The sequence below is a fragment of the Miniopterus schreibersii genome, assembly GCF_964146895.1.
Source record: "Miniopterus schreibersii genome assembly, chromosome: 16".
NCBI classification, from domain to species: Eukaryota; Metazoa; Chordata; class Mammalia; order Chiroptera; family Miniopteridae; genus Miniopterus; species Miniopterus schreibersii.
In genome coordinates this window covers 23210891-23235046 of record NC_138116.1, presented here as the reverse complement: position 1 = coordinate 23235046, position 24156 = coordinate 23210891, and the positions used below count along the sequence as shown (strand labels likewise).

General features: G+C 41.0%; 1 protein-coding gene across 6 annotated transcripts in view; it reads left to right on the top strand.

The window, feature by feature from the left end:
• Nucleotides 1-53: 53 nt before the first annotated feature.
• EZH1 (enhancer of zeste 1 polycomb repressive complex 2 subunit) overlaps nt 54-24156 on the top strand; it is a 39188-nt gene continuing 15085 nt past the window's right edge. For 2 of the 6 annotated variants that reach the window (XM_081162170.1, XM_081162166.1), the window contains exons 1-18: nt 54-120; nt 7915-7958; nt 8480-8607; nt 8725-8853; nt 9860-9979; nt 11864-11984; nt 12970-13146; nt 14544-14646; nt 15092-15255; nt 15627-15718; nt 17732-17912; nt 18174-18370; nt 19746-19837; nt 20794-20834; nt 21324-21449; nt 22447-22625; nt 23129-23224; nt 23635-23716. In XM_081162170.1, coding sequence (XP_081018296.1) covers nt 8491-8607; nt 8725-8853; nt 9860-9979; nt 11864-11984; nt 12970-13146; nt 14544-14646; nt 15092-15255; nt 15627-15718; nt 17732-17912; nt 18174-18370; nt 19746-19837; nt 20794-20834; nt 21324-21449; nt 22447-22625; nt 23129-23224; nt 23635-23716 — 2017 coding nt within the window. In that variant the 5' untranslated portion in view covers nt 54-120; nt 7915-7958; nt 8480-8490. Of the gene's footprint in view, nt 121-7866; nt 7959-8479; nt 8608-8724; nt 8854-9859; nt 9980-11863; nt 11985-12969; nt 13147-14543; nt 14647-15091; nt 15256-15626; nt 15719-17731; nt 17913-18173; nt 18371-19745; nt 19838-20793; nt 20835-21323; nt 21450-22446; nt 22626-23128; nt 23225-23634; nt 23717-24156 lie in introns of all 6 variants that reach the window. The other 4 variants (XM_081162169.1, XM_081162171.1, XM_081162167.1 and 1 more) reach the window with 4 other exon arrangements.

The window sequence follows — 24156 nt, the reverse complement described above, 5'->3', positions numbered from 1 at the left end:
GAAGGAGGGCTGCGCAGTGCGCACGCGCCGGAGGAGGCGCGGGGCGGGGCCACGACGCGGGGGGCGGGGCCGCGGCGCGCAGGCGTCCTAGTGGAGGGTGCCTGCGGCTCGGGATGGAGGGTGAGTGAGTAAACAAGCCCGGGCCGGGCGGTGGGGCCGGGCCTCGGCACTTCGCCACCCGGGGCCTAAGAGAGGGAAAGGCGAAGGGGTCAGGGAATTGGGAGGAAGCCGAGGGCACACTGCCTGTCTGCCGGAGGTAGCGGGCGTCCACTCCCGGTTTCGAGGGCCGGGGGAAAGGGGGCGTCGGGGCGAGAGAGCCCCCGGCGAGGACCGCGTCTGAGGCTGGGAGGGCGGTGTGTCCGGGAGGAGGAGCGGCGGGGGCGGGCCCGGGGACGGGGAATCCCGTTGGAGGGCGGGGTGGGTCGGGTGGGCGGTCGTCCTGGCGTAGGGAGGGCGCGAGTGGGCGGTGGCACCTGCGGGGGCCCTCGGAGAGGTGGACGCCCAGGGACCCGGGGCTGTGCACTGGGAGGGCCCGACACCGGGCCTCAGCTTTGGGGGTGTTGAGGAAGGGGTGGCAGTAAAAACCGGGGCCGGGACTGGGTGAGGTGGGTGAGGTCCTAAGGTGCAAAATATAAGGGGGCGCTCACTCTCCGGATGGAGCGGGTGCAGAAGCCTCCTTAGGTTTTGGGCTCTGGGCGCCTCTCGCCTCATCAGCCTCAGCCCCGAGAGGCTGCTTTCCAAAAATTTGGTTTCGCCCACCCCGGAATTCTCCTGGGGATCAAACGATAGAAGGGGTTAGCGCCTTGAAGCAAAAAGGTGTATTTGGGACATGCCTGTTAGGAAATGTGGGACCAACTTATTTCGGTGAAAAGTGACTACTGAGAAATTGTTTCGGGGGTGGGGAGAGCGAAGGGATATGGAAGGATGATGTAGTGCGGCCGGTGGAATATCGAGAACCGGCTTTTATCGGTGAAATGTGGGATTGTAAATAGAGTAGCCTAGGTGTGGAGCCTCGCGCCGGAGGGGTGAGGGTAAGGAAAGGAGCCGAGGTGGGGGAGCTGCTGCGTGCGTAGGAGGACCGCATTGAAAGTGTGGTCTGTTCCTCCACGTTCGCTGCCAGGACGCCTTTGAAGAGAAAAATCCCCCGCCCGGTGCTTTTAAGTTTAGGAAACCGGCATTGAATGAAGTTTCCAGCTGGAGAAGGTGCTGAGCTTGGCTATTTTAAGCCTTGGAATCCCCGGGGCTGGGGCGGTGTGGCATTGATAAAAGAGATCACTTACATAGAAGAAAGTATGTACTTTTTTGTAAGCACAGGTATAATAGAGGAAAGGACTCTCTATAAAAATGTAATAATAATATTATTGCCAAGGTTTATGTTGAGTTGTGTGTATTACAGTGTGAATTAACTCTCCCAGGGCAGGGATGTTTGCCTGTTTTATTCACTGATATACGCTAAGAACCTAAAACAGTGTCAAGCACACAGTAGGTGCTCAGTACATATTTGTGGAATACATAAATAGTAGGCAGGTCTCTGAGGCTGGCTGTTGGAGATCTGGATCCTAATTCTGCTACTAACTGGCAGAGTCTACTTGTAGTCCAATCATGGATCTTGATGCCAAGACACAGCTTTAAAACCGTCTGAGGTTGACATGGCTTCTTCATTGTGTTATTTGAATTCTCTTTGAAACAGCACTAGAATAAGCGGCCTAGAATTAAAAAATGAAATTTTACTCCCAAGACCACTTTTGTGAGAAGGGAAAAGGGGAGAAAATGTAGTCGGACTTGATTCTCTTATCTTGCCTCTGGATTAGCATGCCTTTAAAAAACTATTTAAAAAATTAATTTTGCCTATTTAATTTTTTGAGATCTGAAATCTGGCTTCCTTAGTCCTCTGGGTAACAGTTTTTGTCCTTGATTAAACATGTAACAATTAATTTAATTAAGTAGTGTATCTTTTTCCTGTCTTGGACTAAGTTTTAAAAGTTTCTACCTTGTAAACTAGCAACTTACCCAACAAAGTTTGAGGCAGCAATACTAAAAACACATTACATTTCTACATAGAGTAGTTCAAACTAAAGAGAAAAAAGGCATGTGGAGAAAGGTGAAGAGAATTATATCATTTACGTTAGGATTGAGGGGGAGGATTTAAAAAGGAAAAATTGCTCTTAGGGAATACCTCCATTCTAGAAAGTCCCAGCTTTTGTTCTTTTTAAATTTGTTCAAATTGTGTTCTGGGCTCTTTCCCACCTCTTTAGTCCACCAGCTTGTCAGTTGGGACTTTAGTGCTCCAAATCCTAAAGTCAAGAACAACTTAATGGGTAGTTGAAGTTAAGTGCCTCTGGTGTGTTGTGTTCTCTGACACACTTGCCCTAATACTTTGATTCAAAATGGAATAACTAAAAAGTCTTGTTTTTATTGAATGATAATGAGCAGTCACTAAGTATTAAACTTTGTGATAGTGTAGTACAGAATCAGCCAAGAGAGGGCTGATTCTGTTAGGAGATTACTTGGAACTATTCTAAACCATTGTTGTATATCCTAAGAGCCAGCGTTTTCCTTTGGGTCTCATAAAAATCAATCCTGCATTGATTTTTATCACCATTGTCTCCAGTGCAAATGACCTTATTCTCTTAATAAAGCAACACTAGAAAATATTAGTGCTATAATTTTATTTTAAATAAGAATTCAGGATCACAGCTTCCTGTTAGTAAGGTTTTTTTCTATGTGTATCGTGCCCAGAACCTCAAACTAATAACAAATACAAATATCTTGGAGAAGTGGGAGAGTATAAATTAAAGATGTATTTAGTAGATCTTACTTGAAGGATCTATCCTTATATATATATATATACCTAGCCATAGAGTTGATTTTACCAGGAACGTTGATGAAATTGGTGATCACCAGAATGACTCATTGTGTGTTACTAGAGCTATTTGAAGAGGTAGGTTCACCGCTACTGTTTATGTTTCAACTCTACAATAAACTGAAAAGGAAAGAATAAGATGGAAAAAATTTAAATTTACAGGGATATTCACCCAGGCATTACTTAACAAAAATTATTTGTTATAAAAGAGAAAGTAGTAAAGACATTGAACTTGCCCCTAAGACAAGCTTCTGTAAAGGGACACCTTTATATGGATGAAAGAATTTCATAGTTTGGAACTTTTATATTCTGATCTCAGTCTCTCTGAGTTTAAGAATATTGTTCCTTAAATGTTTTATCTCCAAACATTTCAGAACGTTTTCCTATTTCCAACTAGTGACAAACTACATTCTAGTTTTAGCCTTTGAAGCAAATTGAGATTCAATTTTCTGGGGAAGGATTTCCAAATTTTTATAGCTTTCTTTTCCTGTAGAGACTTGACTTATAAATAAGGTAGTTATTATTTCCAATTATCAATTTTTTAAAAAACAAACTTTTCTTAGAACAGTTCTAGATTTACAAAAAAATTGTAAAGATATTACAGGGAGTTCCCATATACCCTACATCCAGTTTCCCCTATTATTAACATCTTACAGTAGTATACATGTAACATTTTTTTACAATTAATGAACCAATATTTATCATTCTACTATTCATTCTGAAGTCACTCAGTAGTTTTTTTAAAAGGTGAAATTGGCTATTGTTTTTAATAGTAAATCTCTAGAAAATACTGGATTGATCTGCCATCAAGAAAGACTTATTTTTTCTTTAATCAGCATTATTGAGGTAAGATTCATATACAGTAAATTAATCATTTATGTATATAGCTCTCCAGGTTTTCACAAAAGTACATAGTCAAATGACCATCGTCACAACCAAGGTATAAAACATTTATATCATTCCCAAAAAGTGCCTTTATGTTCCTTTCTTTTTATTGCTTTCTGCAGCCCCAGCCCCTGACAATTACTGTCACTGCAGATTTGCCCTTTCTAGAATTATACTACTAGAATGTCATGTATTTGGAATCATATAGTATGCCATTTTTTTTGGTTTGATTTCTTTCACTTAGCATAATGCTTTTGAGATGTGTTGTACATGTATAGGAACTGTTCATTCCTTTTTATTGCTGAGTTGTAGTCCATTGTATATATATACTGTATCCATTTGCAAATCCATAAATATTTTCCTTGTTTCCACTTTTTGGCCATTATGAATAAAGATGCTATGAACATTTGTGTACAGAACTTTGTGGGGACATATATTTTTATTTCTCTTGGATAATTAGAAATTGTATGTCAGGTTATATAGTAAGTATATATTTAACTTTACTTTTTAAAAAACTGGCCAACTGGCTGGTGTGGCTCAGTGGTTAGAGCGTCAGCCCACACACCGAAGGGTCTCCAGTTCCATTCCCGGTCAGGATACCTGGGCTGCAGGTTTGGTCCCCAGCCCAGTCTGACGAGTGCAGGAGGCATCCAGTTCCAATTGATGTGTCTTTCTCACATCGATGTTTCTCTCTCTCCTCCCTCCCTCCCCCTCCCCTCTCCCCTCTCCCCTCTCCCCCTCCCCTCTCCCCTCTCCCCTCTCCCCTCTCCCCTCTCCCCTCTCCCCTCTCCCCTCTCCCCTCTCCCCTCTCCCCTCTCCCCTCTCCCTCTCCCTCTCCCTCTCCTCCCCTTCCCCTCTGCCTCTCCCTCTCCTTCTCCCTCTAAAAATCAGTGGAAAAAATATCCTCAAAAAGCGGGCCAACTCTTTTCTAAAGTGGCTGTACCATTTTGCATTTCCACCATCAATGTATGAGGATTCCATTTTGCTCCACATCCTCACCAACAATTGATATTATCAATCCTTTTAATTTTAGTGGGTTGTAATAGTACACATCCTTGTGGTTTTGATTTCCATTTCCCTAATGACTAATAGTATTGAGCATCTTTTTGTGTGCTGTTTTGCCATTTCTATATCTTTTTTGGTGAAGCATCTGTTCACGTTTGGTTTTTTTTGCCATTTTTATTGGGTGGTTTATCTTACTGAGTTTCGGAGTTATTTATATAAAGATGTTTTTAAACTTCTTGGCCAAAACATCATGTTTTGAAGTTTATTTTCAATGTATAAGGGAACTAAGTGAACATAATGAAAAGCTCTTAAGTAATAGCTTAGTACTTAACTGAAATATAAATGCTGTTTTGCATGTCTAAGAACTAAAGAACAGATCTAGTAGAAATATAAAGTATTTTTTATGTGCCATTTCCATTGCCCAAGGTGAATGAACCCATCTCTCCAAATCTGCTCTCTTGAATGCTGAGTGTTTTGTTTGTTTGTGCTTTTTTAAAAAAAATATTTGAAGTGATAATTGTTGGTTAGTGTCCAGGTGCTTTGAGAACCAATCTTATGACTGTGTTTCAGGTGTTTATTTTAATCATACCTATCTGTTTAAAATAGTATGTCTCAACCTCCTCATACACTCTGTGGGGACTTACTAACTGCCAAATAAACTTTTAGAGACGTTTAAGTCCCATTAAAAAGCAAAGCAAAATAAATATTGCCTCATGGTCACATGAAATTCAAATAGTATTTTTATTGTAAAAGGAGGAAATGTGGCTTATTTTACATCATGCTTGGTTAAAACAATGGCATCTTCATGTATATGTGTATGCTGTCAACTCTTGACAGGCTGTGGGAGATCACATTTTCAGTTATAACTCCTTTCCTTTTTTAAAAAAAAATAGTTTACTTTTCTGTATTCACCATTAGATCGTAAGCTCACTGACTTTTAAAAAAATTTTTTTTTTAATATATCTCTATTGATTTCAGAGAGAGGAAGGGAGAGGGAGAGGAAGAGATAGAAACATCAATGATGAGAAAGTTGTCATTGATCGGCTGCCTCCTGCATGCCCCGACTGGGGACCGAGCCTGCAACCAGGCATGTGCCCTCACCGGGAATCAAACTACGATCTCCTGGATCCTAGGTTGATGCTCAACTGCTGAGCCACGCCCCACCAGGCTCCTTTTGTTTAATCCTTGATATTTTTTCCATTGATTTTTCAGAGAGTGAAAGGGAGGGGAAGAGGGAAAGAGAAGGGGAGAGAGAGAGAGAGAGAGAGAGAGAGAGAGAGAGAGAGAGAGAGAGAGAGAGAGAGAGAGAGAGAGAGAGGAAATATCAGTGTGAAAGAGACACATTGATTAGTTGGCTCCCAACTGGGGCGGGGGTTGAAGGCAACCCAGGAATCCAACCTGAGACCCTTTCCGTGTGCGGGCTGATGCTCTAACTCCTGAGCCACGTAGGCCAGGGCGTAACTCCTTTCTTTAATAAAAATATTTATATTTTTCTGTGGCCATCTCCTCTAAGAAATCTACACACACACACACACACACACACAAACACACCCTAGCAGCTGTGGATTATGTCCTTTTCCATTACTTGATCTCCAGTTGTAAATGGATGCAGCAAACTGCCCTAAGCTTACTATTTCAAAAAGGGAAATGAGTTCCAAAAAGAATGGGAAAAGGATTGCAATTAAAACCCATTTTTTAAGGAGGTTATGGTGACTCACTAAATTGTGGTCTAACACTTGGCTCATTTGCTCATTTGCGTCTCAGTAAGAGTAATCTAAGGTTTCTTAGGGAGGCAGTTTTGTCTTACATTTGAACCATTTTTTCATTTTCTGGAGTATATTCATCTTGTTCGGTAGAAAGTATATGAACTTAATGTTACTGTGTGATGTATAATTTTATCAGTCAAAAAGAGTCCCTCTTTTGGCCCCATTCGATAGAGGAATGAGAAGATATGAGAGATGTAGGAGGAAGAGAGGTGGGACAATTTGTAGGAAAGAAATTCAGGTCAGTTTAGGTTTTTTTATATATCATCGTTTTAGCGCTCTGGGATTCAGATTCCTAGATGCTGTTGTTTCATTCCCTTCGTCCAGAGAGAGAATGTTTAACTCACAGGGAATTCTGTTCTTAAGAGCTTGATTCACCTGATTGAGTTTTAGTAAACACAGTGAATCTGCCTGTGTTTTGCTATTTCTTCCTTTATTTCTCCTCTAAATTTCTAATAGCAGTGTACCAATCTATTTGGTTCATCAAATGAAACCAAGTCCATGTGCATGAGATAACATAATCATGATCGGATTGTGGCATGTGTGACAGTGGGTTCAGTTTGGCTGTTTTCTTGTCTGTGCTGTCAATTCTTATGGGGAAAAGCAGGTAATTTTATTTTATTTATTTATATTTATTTTTAAATATATCTTTATTGATTTCAGAGAGAGGAAGGGAGAGGGAGAGAGAGAGATAGAAACATCAGTGATGAGAGAGTCATTGATCAGCAGCATCCTGCAACCCGGGCATGTGCCCTGACTGGGAATTGAACCCCGATCTCCTGGATCCTAGGTCGAAGCTCAACTGCTGAGCCACGCCCAGCTGGGCAGTACTTTTAAAATGATTGGTTAGAAATAAAAAAAATAAGGCCTGAAACTTTAGTTTCTGTTTCGAATTTTGACTCTTCATAGTTCCTTGTAATGTATTCAGAAATTTAAAATATTAGGTGAAATGAATTGAACTAGTTCTCTAGGAAACCTAAGTAATTAATATAGAGTAAAGACATAATCCTGTAGATTTTATTGAATTTTTACATGCATGTAGTATTTGTTCTTTCTCTAAAATAATTGATAGGTCTGCAGGCTGAGCCTAGAAATTGGTTCAGAAAAGCAAAATAGCAAACTGTAGTTGTGAGAATATATTTGTACACATGACTGGAAGGATAGGATTTAATAAAATAGAGGACTCTCCCCAATGACATCATGTATTATTGGGACCTGTCTTACATGCAGAAATAGTGGTAGCAGAGACCGCAAACTCTTCATAGTTACGGGGGAGCATTCTACAGAGGGTATTGGGGTCTGACTATGCTTCACTGACTTAAAAACTGCTGTCTACTCTCTTTCAAAAAGCTGAATATTTGTTTTGCTTTTATGTCTTACCCTTCCTCTGAAGAACAGAAGGCACATTGTAAAACCTGACACATCCCTTTCCATTCTATGAGGTAAGTAGAGTATTTTATAATAAGTACTTCTTTAAAACCGTGACTTTTAATTTAAACACCAAAAAAAAGTTATTTGCAGTGTTATATATTTCTATATGTCTTGCTGTTGACTTGGAGATGAAATCATGCTGTTGTCATATCCACCCTTTACTACTAAGGGTGTGGTAGATTTAGACAATTTGGCAGGTACAGTTTTATAGTGTGGATCTTTCCATGAACCTCTTTGATATTAACTTGATTCTTGTTGAACATTTCTCTTAATCAAGGTAGTGAATAGGCTTCAAAGTTTCAAAGTTCCTAAATATCTGTGAGAGAACTTCTTGAGCGCTAAGTTAAAAACGAGGTACAGAGGAGGATCCAGGCTAAGTTTTTTGTTGAACTCATAGATTTGCGTTCTTTAAGTGTATGTTTTTATAAATAAATATATAATGGGAATGAAAGTATAACTGACCATATTTGAGTTTGAGGAATGCTTCATTTCCAGGCAGTAAAATGCTATTTCTCATCCCCACCTTTCTTAGATTACAGCAAAATGGATATACCAAATCCCCCAACTTCCAAATGTATCACTTACTGGAAAAGGAAAGTTAAGTCTGAATACATGAGACTTCGACAACTTAAACGACTTCAGGCAAATATGGGTGCAAAGGTAAAAAATAATTTCCAAAGATTCTGTATTTTAATGTATTGATCCAATGTGGAGGGGTTGAATTTTTTTTTAACTCTTCTCTTGAAATCCTAACAACTTTTTTCTTGGCTTTGTTAGGCTCTGTATGTAGCAAATTTTGCAAAGGTTCAGGAAAAAACCCAGATCCTCAATGAAGAATGGAAGAAGCTTCGTGTTCAACCTGTCCAGTTGATGAAGCCTGTGAGTGGGCACCCTTTTCTCAAAAAGGTACTTCCAGTGTCTAAGCTCAGCCTCCCTTTCTTCCTTGGACTTGTATTTGTGATTAGAAAATAAATAAGAAGGGAGTGCAGGGTAGAAGGGGTCAATGGGGGGAAAAAAGGGACACCTGTAATTCTTTCTATAATAAAGATAAACTTAAAAAAATAATAAAAAAGAAAAAATCTTTAAAAAAGTAAGGATGATGGATACAGTTGTTATAGTCAACTTTGAATAGGATGGTAAATCTGTAGCTTAAAGAAGAACCTTTTTGCCTGTTGTACTCCTCAGTTAATGAGCATAATCATGAGTTTTTCATAGAATAAGACATTTGCTATCTATTTTCCTGGATTCTGTGTCTAGGCTACAAAGTAACCTTTTTTTGTGCCTTGTTTGGCACCTTCAGCACTTTGATATTGGAAAAAAGAATGCCTCGGGTAATGGACAGGAGTATCTTGATCAAAGGGATGTCCCTTATTGTAAGTTTGCGAATCATGCTAGCTTCTTGAAGAAATAATGCTTTTAAGATATAATAAGCAGGTAATGTATTGAGAGTAATTTTGTTTCCCAAAGCAGAATATGACTGTAATTTCTTTTGCTTGCCCCGTACCGTCCCCATCACCTGTGCAGCTAAGTTGATGTCTGCTGTCTTAAAGTTTAGGTCTTCAGGAAAACTTCATCTTCCTCCTCATCTCTTAGGACTTTCAGAGGCCCTTTGCTGTTGTCTCAAGCCCAAGGAGACCAACAGTTTTAGATTGAAATAAACATCAAGTGTGGGATTTGAAATATACATCATTGAGTGTGGGAGGCAGTGCACTGGATTTGGGGAATTAAGAGAGAGTTTCTGCTTTCCACAGGTTTACGGTATAGTGGTTCCTTTTAGGAGCTGTTACAAAACCCTCAGCCTATTCATTTGAAAGAATTAGAAGGCTACTGGAATCATTTTGGAAGGAAACTCCAATTCTTTCTTAGCTTGTGTGCTTGCCTTACCCTCTCCATTTCATTATTTATATTTCAGTGTACCATTGACAGCATTTTCCCAGGATTTGCAAGCCAACATATGTTAATGAGGTCTCTGAATACAGTTGCATTGGTTCCCATTATGTATTCCTGGTCCCCTCTCCAGCAGAACTTTATGGTATGTATTGAAAGCACTATGGTAATTGTTTAAATTCTATGATTTTCTTACGTTGACATGCTGGCACTCCTCTTAAGGTAAATATTGTCAGAACAAAGCTTGGACATGCAGGACAGAATGCTTTTGTAATTTATGTACTCTATAAAGTATATTGTGCCCAGCCGGCATTGCTCATCGCTTCAGCATCCTCCTAGGATCCAGGAGATCAAGGTTCAATTCTCGGTCACTGCACATCCCCAGGTTTCTGGCTCGATCCCTAGTACAGGGTGTGCAGGAGGCAGCCAATCAATGACTCTCATCATTGATGTTTCTCTCTTTCTCTCTCCCTCTCACTTCCTCTCTCTGAAATCAATAAAGATATATTTAAATTTTTTAAAAAGTGTATTGTGCCCTGACCTTTTTGGCTCAGTGGTGAGAGCATCAGCCCGTGCACCAAAGGGTCGTGGGTTTGACTCCAGGTACCTGGGTTGCCGGTTCCATCCTCCGCCCTGGTTGGGGTGCGTGTGAGAGGCAGCCAATTGATGTGTCTCTCTCACATTGATGTATCTCTCTGTTTCTCTCTCTCTGTTTCTGTCTCTCTCCCCCCTTCCCTCCCTCTCTTCCATTCTAAGTATCAATGGAAAAAATATCTTCTGGTGAGGATTAACAAAAAAAAACTACACACAGAAAAAGTATATTGCAAGTTGTTCTAACTTGTTAGATGTTGTGCTCTCCAAAGTGTACCTTTGCGTCGATGATTGTTCTTTTTTTTTAATGAATGAGACTGGACAAGACTCCAGTTTTCCCTTACTACCGTGGCCCAATTTTATAACATTATGTGCAGTTAAATGCAGTCTAAATCAGACAGTTGAGGCTTAAGCAGGTTGACAACTCCCTGCTGATGGCTCAATCCTTTCTGAATCCCCTCAAGGCAAGATGCTATGAAAGCAACTGAGATAAATGAGGTGCACAGGGATCCACAATCCTTTCATCTGGGCCCTTAAGCTGACTCCTACTAGGATTATTTGTGGTCCTGATAATCAGCCCTCTCTAAATACTGCCATTGCTTATCATCTGCCTGGTGACAGATAACAATTCCGCCGACTGAAATAGGATATAGGTTTACAGAAGGGAATCCTCTCTTAGAATAAAGCTTCAGAGCAATTTTACTATGATACTTGAGGATTTTTTTTCTTTTTATTGATAGTTGAGGATTTAGGAATGACTGTGTTTTCTGTTGAACCAAAAAAAGAAAAAGTCCATTAGTATTGCTTATTGACAGAAAATATTTGTAGTTCATACTGCGATTGCCAGGTTCCCATTGAGTGCTATTGACATGAGTTATGATCATATTTTTTATTATTTTTTATTAGTGTGTATAATAGAATATCCAAAAATTTTATGGTTGCCCAATTTCTGTTATAAATATTCTAGTAATATTGCAGATTATATTTTTGGAAGCCTTCCTTCTCATTTAATCTCTCTTTATGTACAAGAATTAAAATTGAAGACTTTTTAGACTGTTGTTTAGGTGATATTTATTCCTATTTCACAATGATATTTTAGTGAATAAAATGAGATAATAGACTGTGGAATCCCTGTGGAAAATAAATGTACTATCAAGTTTTAGGTGCTAGTGGAAGTATCATGCTAAACATTTGGTAGTTAATATCCTCACATAGCTAAACTGACTTTTTTTCTTCTTCTAAAAATAGCATTGCCCTCTTACATTTGAGGTTTTGTTGGCAAAACAAAATAGCCAGTTTTTAAATTGCAGGCAGCTGTGACCAAAGTCATTTTCAGGAGATTCAAGCAGCAAAACAGGCTCAGCAAATATTTCATTAAACAGAAAGGAGGAGATGCATAGTGGATTCATGGAACAAATCACATCTGGTTTGATTTCAGGTAGAAGATGAGACAGTTTTGTGCAATATTCCCTACATGGGAGATGAGGTAAAAGAAGAAGATGAGACTTTCATTGAAGAGCTGATCAATAACTACGATGGGAAAGTGCATGGCGAAGAAGGTAGTGGTGCTGGGTCTTTGGGAGAAGGCTTTGTTAGAATGGTGCTTCTTCTTTGGTCCATCATCATCTTCCTCTTACCTGCTCCCTCATGGTGAACACACTGAAGAATATTTCAGTGTAATCATGTGGCTGAAAGTAGAAATCTTATATTAAAAATTTCCAGTTAAATTTTTAAAGGAGTTGAGACATAAAAGGATCATATAGTAATCAGTGATGGGAGAGAAAGTTCAGTGTACAAATAAGTTTGATTTTAGAAATTTTTCGTAAATCTATCCAAGGCCATTTTTTCTTAATTTCCCTTTCTCTGAGAATGACAGTGAGCATAACCTCTGTCTTATGACTTTGATCCAGATATCCCCTGGATCTCTCAAAAGTTGGTTATAATATCCTGACTTTCCTAAAAAAAAGTCATTTGGATTTAGTTGTAGTTTTAGAAAAGACTGTTAGTGTGTAAGAAGTGGGAAGATGGGGAGAGACTCCCCATGGATTTGCAAACCAATAAGGTCACCTGCTCTTTTGACAATTGTGGCTACTGTTATGAGGCTGTTGAAATGCATTTATCCACTACGCCCCCTAGTGTTCAAAGACTTTCTCCTAAGGTATAGTATAACCCCATATAGTATGATTTTAGGAAAAAATGCTATGTTTTTATTCAAAGAAGTCACTACTGACCAGTTAGCAGCAAAACCAAGTACATTTTCATTTTATCATTCTTTTTCTGTCCCATTTGTATTGTTTTCACATTTATGTGAGATTTTGGACCATAAATACAGGTTGACCTGTGACTGTGGAAGTGAAGTACCCCAGTAAGAATAAAGCCTATAACTGAATTTCCCACTCTAGTTAGCTGAACTGTTGCAGTTGTAAGAGCCAGTCAAATTATTGTAATGCCCTGGTTGTCCATATAAAAATGTATACATGTTATCTAATGGACTAATGGAATATGAAACAACCACTGCTCATCCATTTAATCCTTATGTTTCAGAGATGATCCCTGGATCTGTCCTGATTAGCGATGCTGTTTTCTTGGAGTTGGTAGATGCCTTGAATCAATACTCAGATGAGGAAGAAGAAGGGCACAATGACACCTCAGATGGAAAGCAGGATGACAGCAAAGAAGATCTGCCAGTAACAAGAAAGAGAAAACGACATTCTATTGAAGGTAAAGAGCACTACTTCCTTATTCTACTTTGAAAGTAACAAGGAGAGCACTAGCCTGTTTGGCTCAGTGGTTAGAGCGTTGGCCCAAGGACTGAAGGGTCCCAGGTTCAGTTCTGGCCAAGGGCATGTACCTCAGTTGCAAGCTTGATCCCCGACCCTGGTCAGGGCGCATGTGGGAGGCAGCCAATCGATGTGTCTCTTCATATGGTTTCTCTCTCTCTCCCTTCTACTCTCTCTGAAAAGCAATGGAAAAAATATTCTTGGGTGAGGATTTGAAGAAAAAAAGTGACAAGGAGACTCCCTGACCAAGTAGCTACCTCAGTTGTAGTTAGAGTGTCATTCCAATATGCCAAGGTTATAGATTCGATCTTCAGTCAGGGCACATATAAGAATCAACCAGTGAATGCATAAGTAACTGGATCAACAAATCAATGTCTGTCTCTCTCCTCGCCCTTCCTCTCTTTCTCTCTAAGATCAATAACTAAACTAAAATAAAAGTAACAGGGAGAGGGAAGAAGCAAAAACAGAAAGCTTGACTGTTTATTGAAGGCTGTTGTTGCGTGTCATTGATTCACTAAAAGGGAAAAAGAATCATTGACTGATAGCTTAAGATAGCTGTGACCTAGCTGAGAAGAAAGTAGAACTTAGAGAATAATTATAATTCACTTCTAATTAGAAAAGTGGTAAATTTGAAAAACATGGAAAGTTATAAACAATAAAATAAAATGACCTTATAATCCTGCTGCCTAGGAATAACCAGCATTAATATTTCCTCTTAGACCTAAAAAATGTAACATATATATAACTAATACAATGTTATATGTCAAATATATCTCAATTTTTAAAAGTACATATGTGAATCAACCTATTTTATATGTTATATGAAATTGGGATCATGCCACATGTGTGTGTGTACACATATATATAATTTTTTATCCTTTTTATTTAATCTTATATCATGAACATTTTCCCATGTTGTTAATATTTAGCTATTTAATGTTTAATTATATTCTACATTATTTAATTATACTATATGTCCAGGGACATAGTGTGTCTTTCGTTATACCAAAGTTATGTCAGACTTGTTCTTCAGCAAATAGGATTCTTCTGTATTCAGGTCTCTCTGTGAAAACTCTGGTTTTTACCTCCAGGTTCTATCTTGGGCAGTGAATTTTGTTGTTAATATGTAGATGGCTCTGATTTCCTTATTAACTGGTAGCCTATTAGATAAGTCCAGGTAGCCTTGACCTTCTTACATATTCCTAAAGAGCCAATGGTTAGGTTAACAAAGCAGCTCTAATCAAAATGATGTGATGAAAGGAAAAATGATCAGACAGCTTTGTTTTCATACTCTGATTATAGATAGCACTCAGGAGCTTTTTGTCTTTTCTAATCCAGGCAACAAAAAGAGTTCCAAGAAACAGTTCCCAAATGACATGATCTTCAGTGCAATCGCCTCGATGTTCCCTGAGAATGGAGTCCCAGATGACATGAAGGAGAGGTAGGGGAAGCTGTCCCTCTCAGGCCATGTAGAGTGATTGGGCAAAATTTTTATTCAAGCCTATATTTGGTTAATAAAAAGCCTTGTTTATGGTAAGTGCATAAGATTTGCCCACTCTTCTGATCATTAAGGATCATTGTTTGCTGGCTTTTGAGTAAGTCTGGGCAGAGAACTTTTATAATTCTGCCATTTTTCTGGAGAGTTACTCCAGTATCATACTTACCAAATCTTTCCTTCCCCTTACTTTCAGTCATATCCCCAGCCCAGCATAATTACATTTGGTGTACCAACTTAGTTATACACCATTCCATCATAAACAAAACTCATAAAAACTCCCATCCTCGCCTGGCCGACTATACCTGGATGACTCTCAGTACTCAATCTGTATTTTCTCAGTGAAGACATTCCCTTGGAAGGATCTCTTTATTTCTTTTTTCTTAAATAGGTATCGAGAGCTAACAGAGATGTCAGACCCCAATGCACTTCCTCCTCAGTGCACACCCAACATCGATGGCCCCAATGCCAAGTCAGTGCAGCGGGAGCAATCTCTGCACTCCTTTCACACACTTTTTTGCCGGCGCTGCTTTAAATACGACTGCTTCCTTCACCGTGAGTGGGGCTACTCTGAAATGCTCTCTTATTTTCCATTCCCAGCCACCATTTCCTTCTCTTTGTTTTAGTTTATCATATAGAGTTCCCAGCTTCCAATCTGATGGTGGTTTTACAAAGGACCAATCAGTTTTCACTTGTTTAGTTATAGTGCAACATGCTTTGAGAATAACTAGCAGCATAATTGTTTTTCAGTACCTCCTAGCTTTGAAAGGATTGTGGTGATATCAGAAATGATTAAATTTTGTTCCCTTTGATGGTAACTACTTATATCCAGATTCTCCTACACTAGCTCCCTAATTCAGTTTTGTTCCTCCCCATCCTGTCAAGTGGATGAATCATTGGAAACAGGACAGTGTTGTGTTTTCCAGCTTTTCATGCTACCCCCAATGTATATAAACGCAAGAACAAAGAAATCAAGATTGAACCAGAACCATGTGGCACAGACTGCTTCCTTTTGCTGGTACGTTCTTAAGCTGTTCTACCATTGTTAACTTTGTTGAAAATTGAGCAGGAAATGGTCCTTGGGCTTTCTGCCCCTGGGAACACAAACCAAGTGAGACAGTACATAGCACTTGGGGGTCATAAAGTGCAAATAAAACATCACTTCTGCTCTTAAGGAGCTCCTACCTACTGAGGCAGTAGGACTGTGAAGTTAGTCTTATGGAGTGAGGTTTGAAGAGAATTGATGGCTTCCCTGCCTTAAATATCATCTGTTCACATTTCAGAGTCTGAAACTAAATTGTTTAAATTGAGCTGTGTGTGTATGTTTAACTTACAGGAATGTATATGCACAGGTTTTCTTTTATTACCTTTTAGAAATCAGTACATATTCAAATGCTGGACTGTTTCCCAAACTTTTTATTAAGGAAAATTTTAGTCATTCAAAAAAATTGAAAGATACCTATTTCCTCAATTTAATAACATTCCCCCCCCCCATATTTGCTTTATTCCTGTATTTGTGTGTATGTATCTTTTGCTGAGCCATTTGAAAATAAGTTACAGATATTGTGATGCCTGTTTGCTGAGTATTTCAACATGCATCCCCTAAAAATAAAGACATTCTCTTACATATTGCAGCTAAGAAAGTTAACAAGAATTTCATAATATCATCTATTCATTCCATATTCAGATTTTTTTTAGTGGTACCAAAAATAGCTAGTTGTGTTTTTTCCCCCAAACCAAGATCATGTAGTCATGCATATTTGGTTATTATGTCTTTTCAGTCTCTTCTAATCTCAAATAATCACACCACTTTTTTTTCTTTTGAAAAGTTCAGGCTGGTTGTCTTGTAGGGTGGCCCATATTCTGGACTTGTCTGTTGTTTCCTCCTGGTGTCATTTAACTTTTTACTCTATCCCCTATTTCCCATAAGCTAGAATTAGCTCTGGAGGCTTAATTATACTTATGTTAAAAAAATTTTTTTAATTTATTGATCTTAGAGCGAGAGAGAAGAAGGGGAGGGGAGAGAAAAAGAAACATCTATTTGTTGTTTCACTTATTTATGCATTCATTGGTTGCTTCTTGTATGTGCCCTGACTGGGGATTGAACCCACAACGTTGGTGTATCAAGACGATGCTCTAACCAACTGAACTACCTGGCCAGGGCTATGTTAAACATTTTGAATAAGAGTGTATTATAAGTGATGCTGTGTGCATCACATCATAGCATAGGCACATAAAATCAGATTCAATTAATTTTGAAACTTTTCTTTTGGTATTGCCTTTAGGGCCTACAGAATATTATTTTGAATATCCTTATTAATAGGAAACCCTTATCCTTTACATGTAGGTTTAGTTTTCAGAAACAGCTAGAAGTCTTTGGGAACCAGGTATGGTAAGAAGATAGATGATCAAGCTGAATGGTAGTTACTTGGTCTTTAAAAAAAAAAGCATAGCTATAAAATAATGAAACAGTATTCTTCCAAGTTTAATATACTGATTTGGAGGGAAGTTCCAAAAATTAAGTAGTAATATTGTACAAATTCAGGTATTACACATATTATTATTGAAACAGAGGCAGAGCAGTAGAATGTAAAGAGAGGCTGGGGACGAGGAGCCCTGATCCTTTTATGCACTCTGGAAGAATTAGCTATATACTCTCAAGCAGGTCCCTTCCCCTCGCTCAAGCTCACCACCTCATCTACAGGAGAATATGTTCTCAAATCCCAAACAGCTAATAAGCAAATGAATTTTAGATGCAACTCACTGGAAAGTTGAAGATGCATAGATGAATAGATTATATCTTTATGATATTACTTTAAAAGATAGTTCTTTTGTGAAGAGGTATAAGTTTCTAAATTTTTAGAATGTTTGCTAAGCAGCTGTTACACGCCCACACTTGTACAGAGCAAACAAATTAAAAAGTATCAGTGCACATAAGTACAGGTGTTGAAGAAGATGGTTTATGATGATGGGATAAATATGGTGACTCTGGGCCTGTTCCAGTTTTCTTTTGGTAACGTGTCCATTGCAGGAAGGAGCAAAGGAATATGCCATGCTCCACAACCCTCGCTCCAAGTGCTCTGGTCGTCGCCGGCGAAGGCACCACATGGTCAGTGCTTCCTGCTCCAACACTTCAGCCTCTGCTGTGGCTGAGACTAAAGAAGGGGACAGTGACAGGGACACAGGCAATGACTGGGCCTCCAGTTCTTCAGGTACAATGAACAAAAAATGATCTTTTCTTACCACACAGGGACTCTGGTAAAACCCAGGATCGCCACCTAACACTTAACGTTACTATGTTTTATAAAATTGTTAATTCTTTCCACGGGTTTGCCTATAAGCAGTGGAGATGGGGAATATTTTTGTTCCTAACTACGCTGCCTTTTAAATAAAGTACTTCTGAGTTTGTGGCCAACTACTGATGACACCTGCATTCCACCTTCTTCGGTTTCTCTTATTTCTTCCTCTCTTAGAGGCTAACTCTCGCTGTCAGACCCCCACAAAACAGAAAGCTAGTCCGGCCCCACCTCAGCTCTGTGTAGTGGAAGCACCTTCGGAGCCTGTAGAATGGACTGGCGCTGAAGAATCTCTTTTTCGAGTCTTTCATGGCACCTACTTCAACAACTTCTGTTCAATAGCAAGGCTTCTGGGGACAAAGACGTGCAAGCAGGTACTGTCTGAAAGCAGCAGGAACAAGCGTGGCCCTCCTTTCATGTGCTGCTCTGTCAGCCCTTTGCCATCTTGTAAGGCTGCCTGTCTGGAGAGAAGCTGTCTCAGGCTCAGTCCCTCATGAGCCGTGCTTCTGGTTCATGAAGTGGGTCTCCAAACACGGGGCCTCCTTCAACGGCCAGCGTAGCAGTGCTTGGAGATCTGCTCTCCTCCTTGCTGAATTCTTATTTCTGTCTTTAGCCATGATCTAACTCTTCTGGATATTTTAGCACACTTTTAGCTTCTTTTTCTGGTTCCTGCCTTTTCTTCTAAATGTGTATTCGTTTCCTAGAAGGGACTCGTGGGTCTATCTAGAGATGTTCTTACCTGGCGTACTTCTGCGGCTGCTTCCTACATCAGTCTCCTCATTGCTTTATTCTACAAATTTCCTATTACAAGATTTTCTAATCACCACCCCTAAAAGCTAGGCCTGGACCTCACCCTGCTCACTTATACCATCACTAGAATCACAGTTTGTTAGTAGCCACTGATGCTCTGGAGGCAGGACAAGACTGCAGTGAGAAGACACTGTGGAACAGGGACAGGAGACAGGTGTTAAGGCCAATCTGTCCAACAAGAAAGGAAGAGCAGAGCTCACTTGGCTCCTAACTTCTGGAGGAGTCTCTGTCGCCTCTTCTTCATTTTTTCTTTACTTAGAACAAGCAATAGAACTGGGAGTTGAAGTGCCCTTTGCTTTCATAGTGGAGCTCAAACCTATTTCCTTGAGACACGGGTTCTTAACATAAAGATCTATCAGATTGGTTGCAAAACAACTTTTGTGTGTATTTTCCTGAGAAGAAGATTTAATACTTTTCAAAGAACCTCAAAATTACCTAAACCAAAAAGGAGGGGCGGGTGGGAGAACTGAAAACAAATGCTATAAAGGAAGAAGCACAATGAAAGGGAACCAGCCTTCCTGAAATGCTGTCCTACTGAAGTGAGTAGTCAAGGCTCTGACATCTTTATACCAGCAGAGGGAGCTAGTGCTGGTATGTGTCAGGTCTTTCACTCAGTTAAACAAAGTTGCCCTTCCTAAGAAAGAGATACTGTTGGTAAGAATCCGCCCACACTCAGGGTTTGGTATGCAGAGCAGTAGATGAAAGCTACTAACCAGAAAAGCTGTAACTGTGCTTAGTATTTCTACTTTCTCAAGTCAGAGTAAATGCTTAAGAATTAACTTCAGAGCCATTTCCACTCTATCTCTCCTGACTGAAGAGATGCTCATCAGCTGCCCAGGAGCTCTCTAGAACCCTTCTAAGCCCAGTACCTGGCTGAGTGACTTATATGACCGCCTAGCTCAAGAAAGAGTGACAAATCCTGTTGAATTTCTCTTCCAGGTCTTTCAGTTTGCAGTCAAAGAATCACTTATCCTGAAGCTGCCAACAGATGAGCTCATGAACCCCTCGCAGAAGAAGAAAAGAAAGCACAGGCAAGGGTCAGACAAAGGACATTCTGTGGCCAGGCTGTTCCCTGTGCTCTGACCTTCCCTTGGACTTCCCATCTGCCTCCCTCTTTAGCCACTGCCCATCCGTTTGGGATTGCACAACTGAGGGCCAGCCTTCTCAGTGCTCCCTGTGGGTCTGTGCCTTGGCCTAGCCTTTCCCCTGTCCCTAGATTCTGTGGGTCATGAGGTAACTGTTTGGTTTTCCATTTAAGCTCTTGGCCAGTGGAACATGAGCTGGCCTCATGCTCCACACTGAGACCATTTTCCTCTTTGGGTGATTAGTTAACCACTGTACCCACTTCTCAACCCTGACCACAGTTGTGTGGTTTGTTGTGGTGGTGGTGTTTTTTTGGCACTTACATTATTTTTCTAAGTTGCATAATAACACTGCTTTCAAGCTAGTGTTATTATGAAGTAGTTGGTGGCTTCTTTTTTAATTTGACATTCAGCCTGGCTTGATTCCCTAATGACTATCACCTATTGAAGAAAGGAACTGACACCGATTCTAGATATAGAAGGAAGTCCCCGTGGCTGCTTCCTTTTAGTTCCTTCACTCAGAGCATATTCCTGAAAAGCCGCCTTACTACTCATCTTGAAACCCACACATTTCTACCTCCCCAAAGGTTGGGGAAAAGGAGAAACAATAGTAGTATAATAGACATAGAGGGTTAGATTTTGCTTTGTGTCTGTTTTTTGTTTTATGTATGTTTGTTTGTTAAGGGGGGGTTGGTGGTTATGTTTAAATCTTGAGGCATAGGCCAGCTGGATTTGGGATGGACTGTAGCTTCCCTGTATCAGAACAGAGGCCTCCTATGAAGTGATTTGGGAGGACACTCCCCAATTATCAAACTGTAGGCCCTCAGAGTAGGTCACACTGTCCTTTACCCAAATCTGCAGAGTTCCCCAGGACCATGACCCAGACCCATCCTGTCTCTTTCCAGGTTGTGGGCTGCACACTGCAGGAAAATCCAGCTGAAGAAAGGTAGGTTCCTCCAGGGTCGCCTTTGGCAGCTCAGCTCAAGGTCTTACCCCTGTGGCCATCCTCTGCCCCACCTGCAGCTGCACTTCTTGACCCTACACCGCTTTCGCAGGTTGCAGTTTTTCTGCAGCAACTGAGAACAGCTCAGCTTTTCACTGCAGCTGTGAAGACCTTAGGAGGTAGAGTTATGGGCCTGTGGTCTCTGACTTTTGTAGTTTGCCATTTTCCAGGTCCTAGTCTTTGTTTAATGTTCAGAATAGCTGTGCTGTAGTCCTGGACTATTTCCACACTTTCACCACAAAACAAATCACCCCATTGTAGCTTATAAACAGCCGTCATCTAGGATTGCCTCTCATTTCAGGTGCTGAATGTGTGTCTAAGGTTGTGGTTAGAACAAACCTCCTTTGAATTGGTGCCACTGGACACTTGGGAGGGAGGGCAGCTAGGGAGCATGAGCTCAGCAGTGTCCTGGTCTATTTTTTTCTCTCCTAGATAACTCTTCCACACAAGTGTACAACTACCAACCCTGCGACCACCCAGACCGCCCCTGTGACAGCACCTGCCCCTGCATCATGACTCAGAATTTCTGTGAGAAGTTCTGCCAGTGCAACCCAGACTGTAAGAGTTCTCCGTTTCCCCTGTAGTCTACCAAAACAGTCGGCCTCAATGCATCCCAGTTTCCCTCCCCTCCTGCGCCTTTTGCTGCTTATGGGCATTCTGATATTCTTGCTGCTGTGTTTTAAGCATTCTACAAGAGACTTAAGATCTGGAAAAGCCATTTTTGAAAACCCATATGTATATGATTCTAAAAGGAACAATTATACAGAAACCGGATGCTTCCCCACCTTTACCATCCAGGGCAGAATTAAGAAACATGGCAATCTTTTTCCTGATAGTGCAGTCATAGCTTCCCTTTCCAGAATGTTTTATAGTGTATACAGGTTACGATTCTGCATGTCTATTTTATTTTACTATCTGGAGTTCTAATATCAGATCAGTCTGTATGTCAGCAGAGGTAGGATAGAGGCTAAAAGTGCTTCTCTCACTTCTTATCCCACTATTCCCTTTCCCCCTCAAGGCAGCTTGATGGCAGCCCCCAGATCTTGCAGAACTTGGTGCCCAGGCAGTTGTGCTGTAAATACCTCCTAACCCATAGCAGATATCAATCTTAACCACAGCAGAGAAGTGCTTGTACTGAGGAGGGCAGTGGGTGGAGGAGGGTGGCATAGAAGGGATGTGTTGTTCTCAAAATGATTTTTGTTTTGGTGCTCAGTATTTACCAGTGAAAAACACTGATTTCATTTTCTTTAGGGCACTGTACATCTCCCTTCCAAATTCCACCAGCAAGGAGGAGGGAGAGCATTGTTGTGGAATCTCTAGGAAATAATATACCTCCATAGTCAAACCTGATTTTCTGACTCTCGGGCATGAAAATGGAGGCACTCCATTTTCTTTGGAAAAATTTTGAAGATGTGAATTTTGGGAAGGGAACTTCTCTCCTATTTTGCCAAATATCCTCGAACACATAACATTTACTTCTCTGCTGTCCCTTTAGTCAAACCTGACCCAGCATTTGCCTGCTTCTCTTCCTAACCTTACCTGTTGTCCCACCCAGGTCAGAATCGTTTTCCTGGCTGTCGCTGTAAGACCCAGTGCAATACCAAGCAGTGTCCTTGCTATCTGGCAGTGCGAGAGTGTGACCCTGACCTGTGTCTCACCTGTGGGGCCTCAGAGCACTGGGACTGCAAAGTGGTTTCCTGTAAAAACTGTAGTATCCAGCGGGGACTCAAGAAGGTGAGGGCTTTTCTCAGGATTCTGAGCTGGATAACAGAACAGGAAAGACTGAATAGTCCCCAGTAGCCTGTTTCTACTGGTTCCTTAAGAGGGTTTATACATGAACGTTCTCTGTAAACACTAAAATACACATTTTTGCTGAATTAATAAAGTTTCCTGTCCTAGTGATGGATGAGAAAAGTGACCTCTGAACCAACCAGATGGAAAGGAGCAGGGAGGGTGGACGGGTCATTGATGTTGTCTATTTTTACTTGACACACAGCAGTGAAGGTCCCCAGCTCTAGAGGAAGAGGCGTCATGTTTCCTTTCACCACCTCCCTTTTTTGTTTTTCCTCCCACCAGAACAGAATGGCTTAGACCTTTTTCTGTTCTCAGATCCTCTTAACAGTAGCTAGTTTTTTCCAGCCTCCCCTCCCCCTCAGCCGTACACATGCACACCCAGCACACAGATCCCCTTGCACCCACACACCCTGTAGTCTGAGGTTTGCCTCCTTCTTCCCCAGCATCTGCTGCTGGCCCCCTCAGATGTGGCCGGATGGGGCACCTTCATTAAGGAGTCTGTGCAGAAGAACGAGTTCATTTCTGAGTACTGTGGTGAGGTGAGTGCTATCGGTTTGGCCCACACTCTTATCTGGGGAGATACTGATGAGAAAACCCTGATTTTCTGTGGTCTAGACTTCTGTGAACTAATCTCTAAATAACTCTGCTGAGTTCTCATATGGCCTCTCGGGGGATCCCACAGAACTGTTTGCAATCCTGAAACAAACCACTCTTCTTCAACTCTTTGGCAGTTCAGACCACACAGGAGGGGCAGGTGGGGGACTCTCTTCAGCCTTAATACTGGCCAGCCTTGGGAGGGATTGGAATGAAGTAATCTGAGCTCAATATGTTATGATTCTCAGTAGGCACCTATATGTGGCACTGCCCCCTCCCACTCCTGTCTAGGGGCAGGGTCTGTGCCCTGAGCAGAGAGCCCAACCCCTTGTTTGTTCCTTGTCTGTCTCTGCAGCTCATCTCTCAGGATGAGGCTGATCGACGAGGGAAGGTCTATGACAAATACATGTCCAGCTTCCTCTTCAACCTCAACAATGGTACAGAGTCTCTTTCTCATCCCAAAGTGGTCTCGAACAGGTCTTCCTACCCGATGTCCCTTGTTATGGTCCAGGTTCAGATCACCTGTGAATCTTCCAATAGATGCACAGAGCAAGGTGGTGCGATTGAACTTAGACACAATGAGCCACAGTTCACTTGCTTTGGGGGAATTTCCATTTCCAGGTTGTGTTTGTAATCAGAGCACTGAGCACTTACACCTCAGAAATCTTCCTACCTAGGTGGGAAGAGGAAATCCATAATTCCAGCAAAAAGATGGGGCCCAAAGGGAGTGTGCGCACATGCAGCTGCGTTCTTACGCTACCTGCTTTCCCAGCCCCTCCTAGTACACTGGGCTTCAAAATGTCCTCTGGATTGTCTTGTTTCTGTTTGATTGATTTTAAATTCAGGCTCAACAAGTTGTGGAGTTGCCTGGTGAACT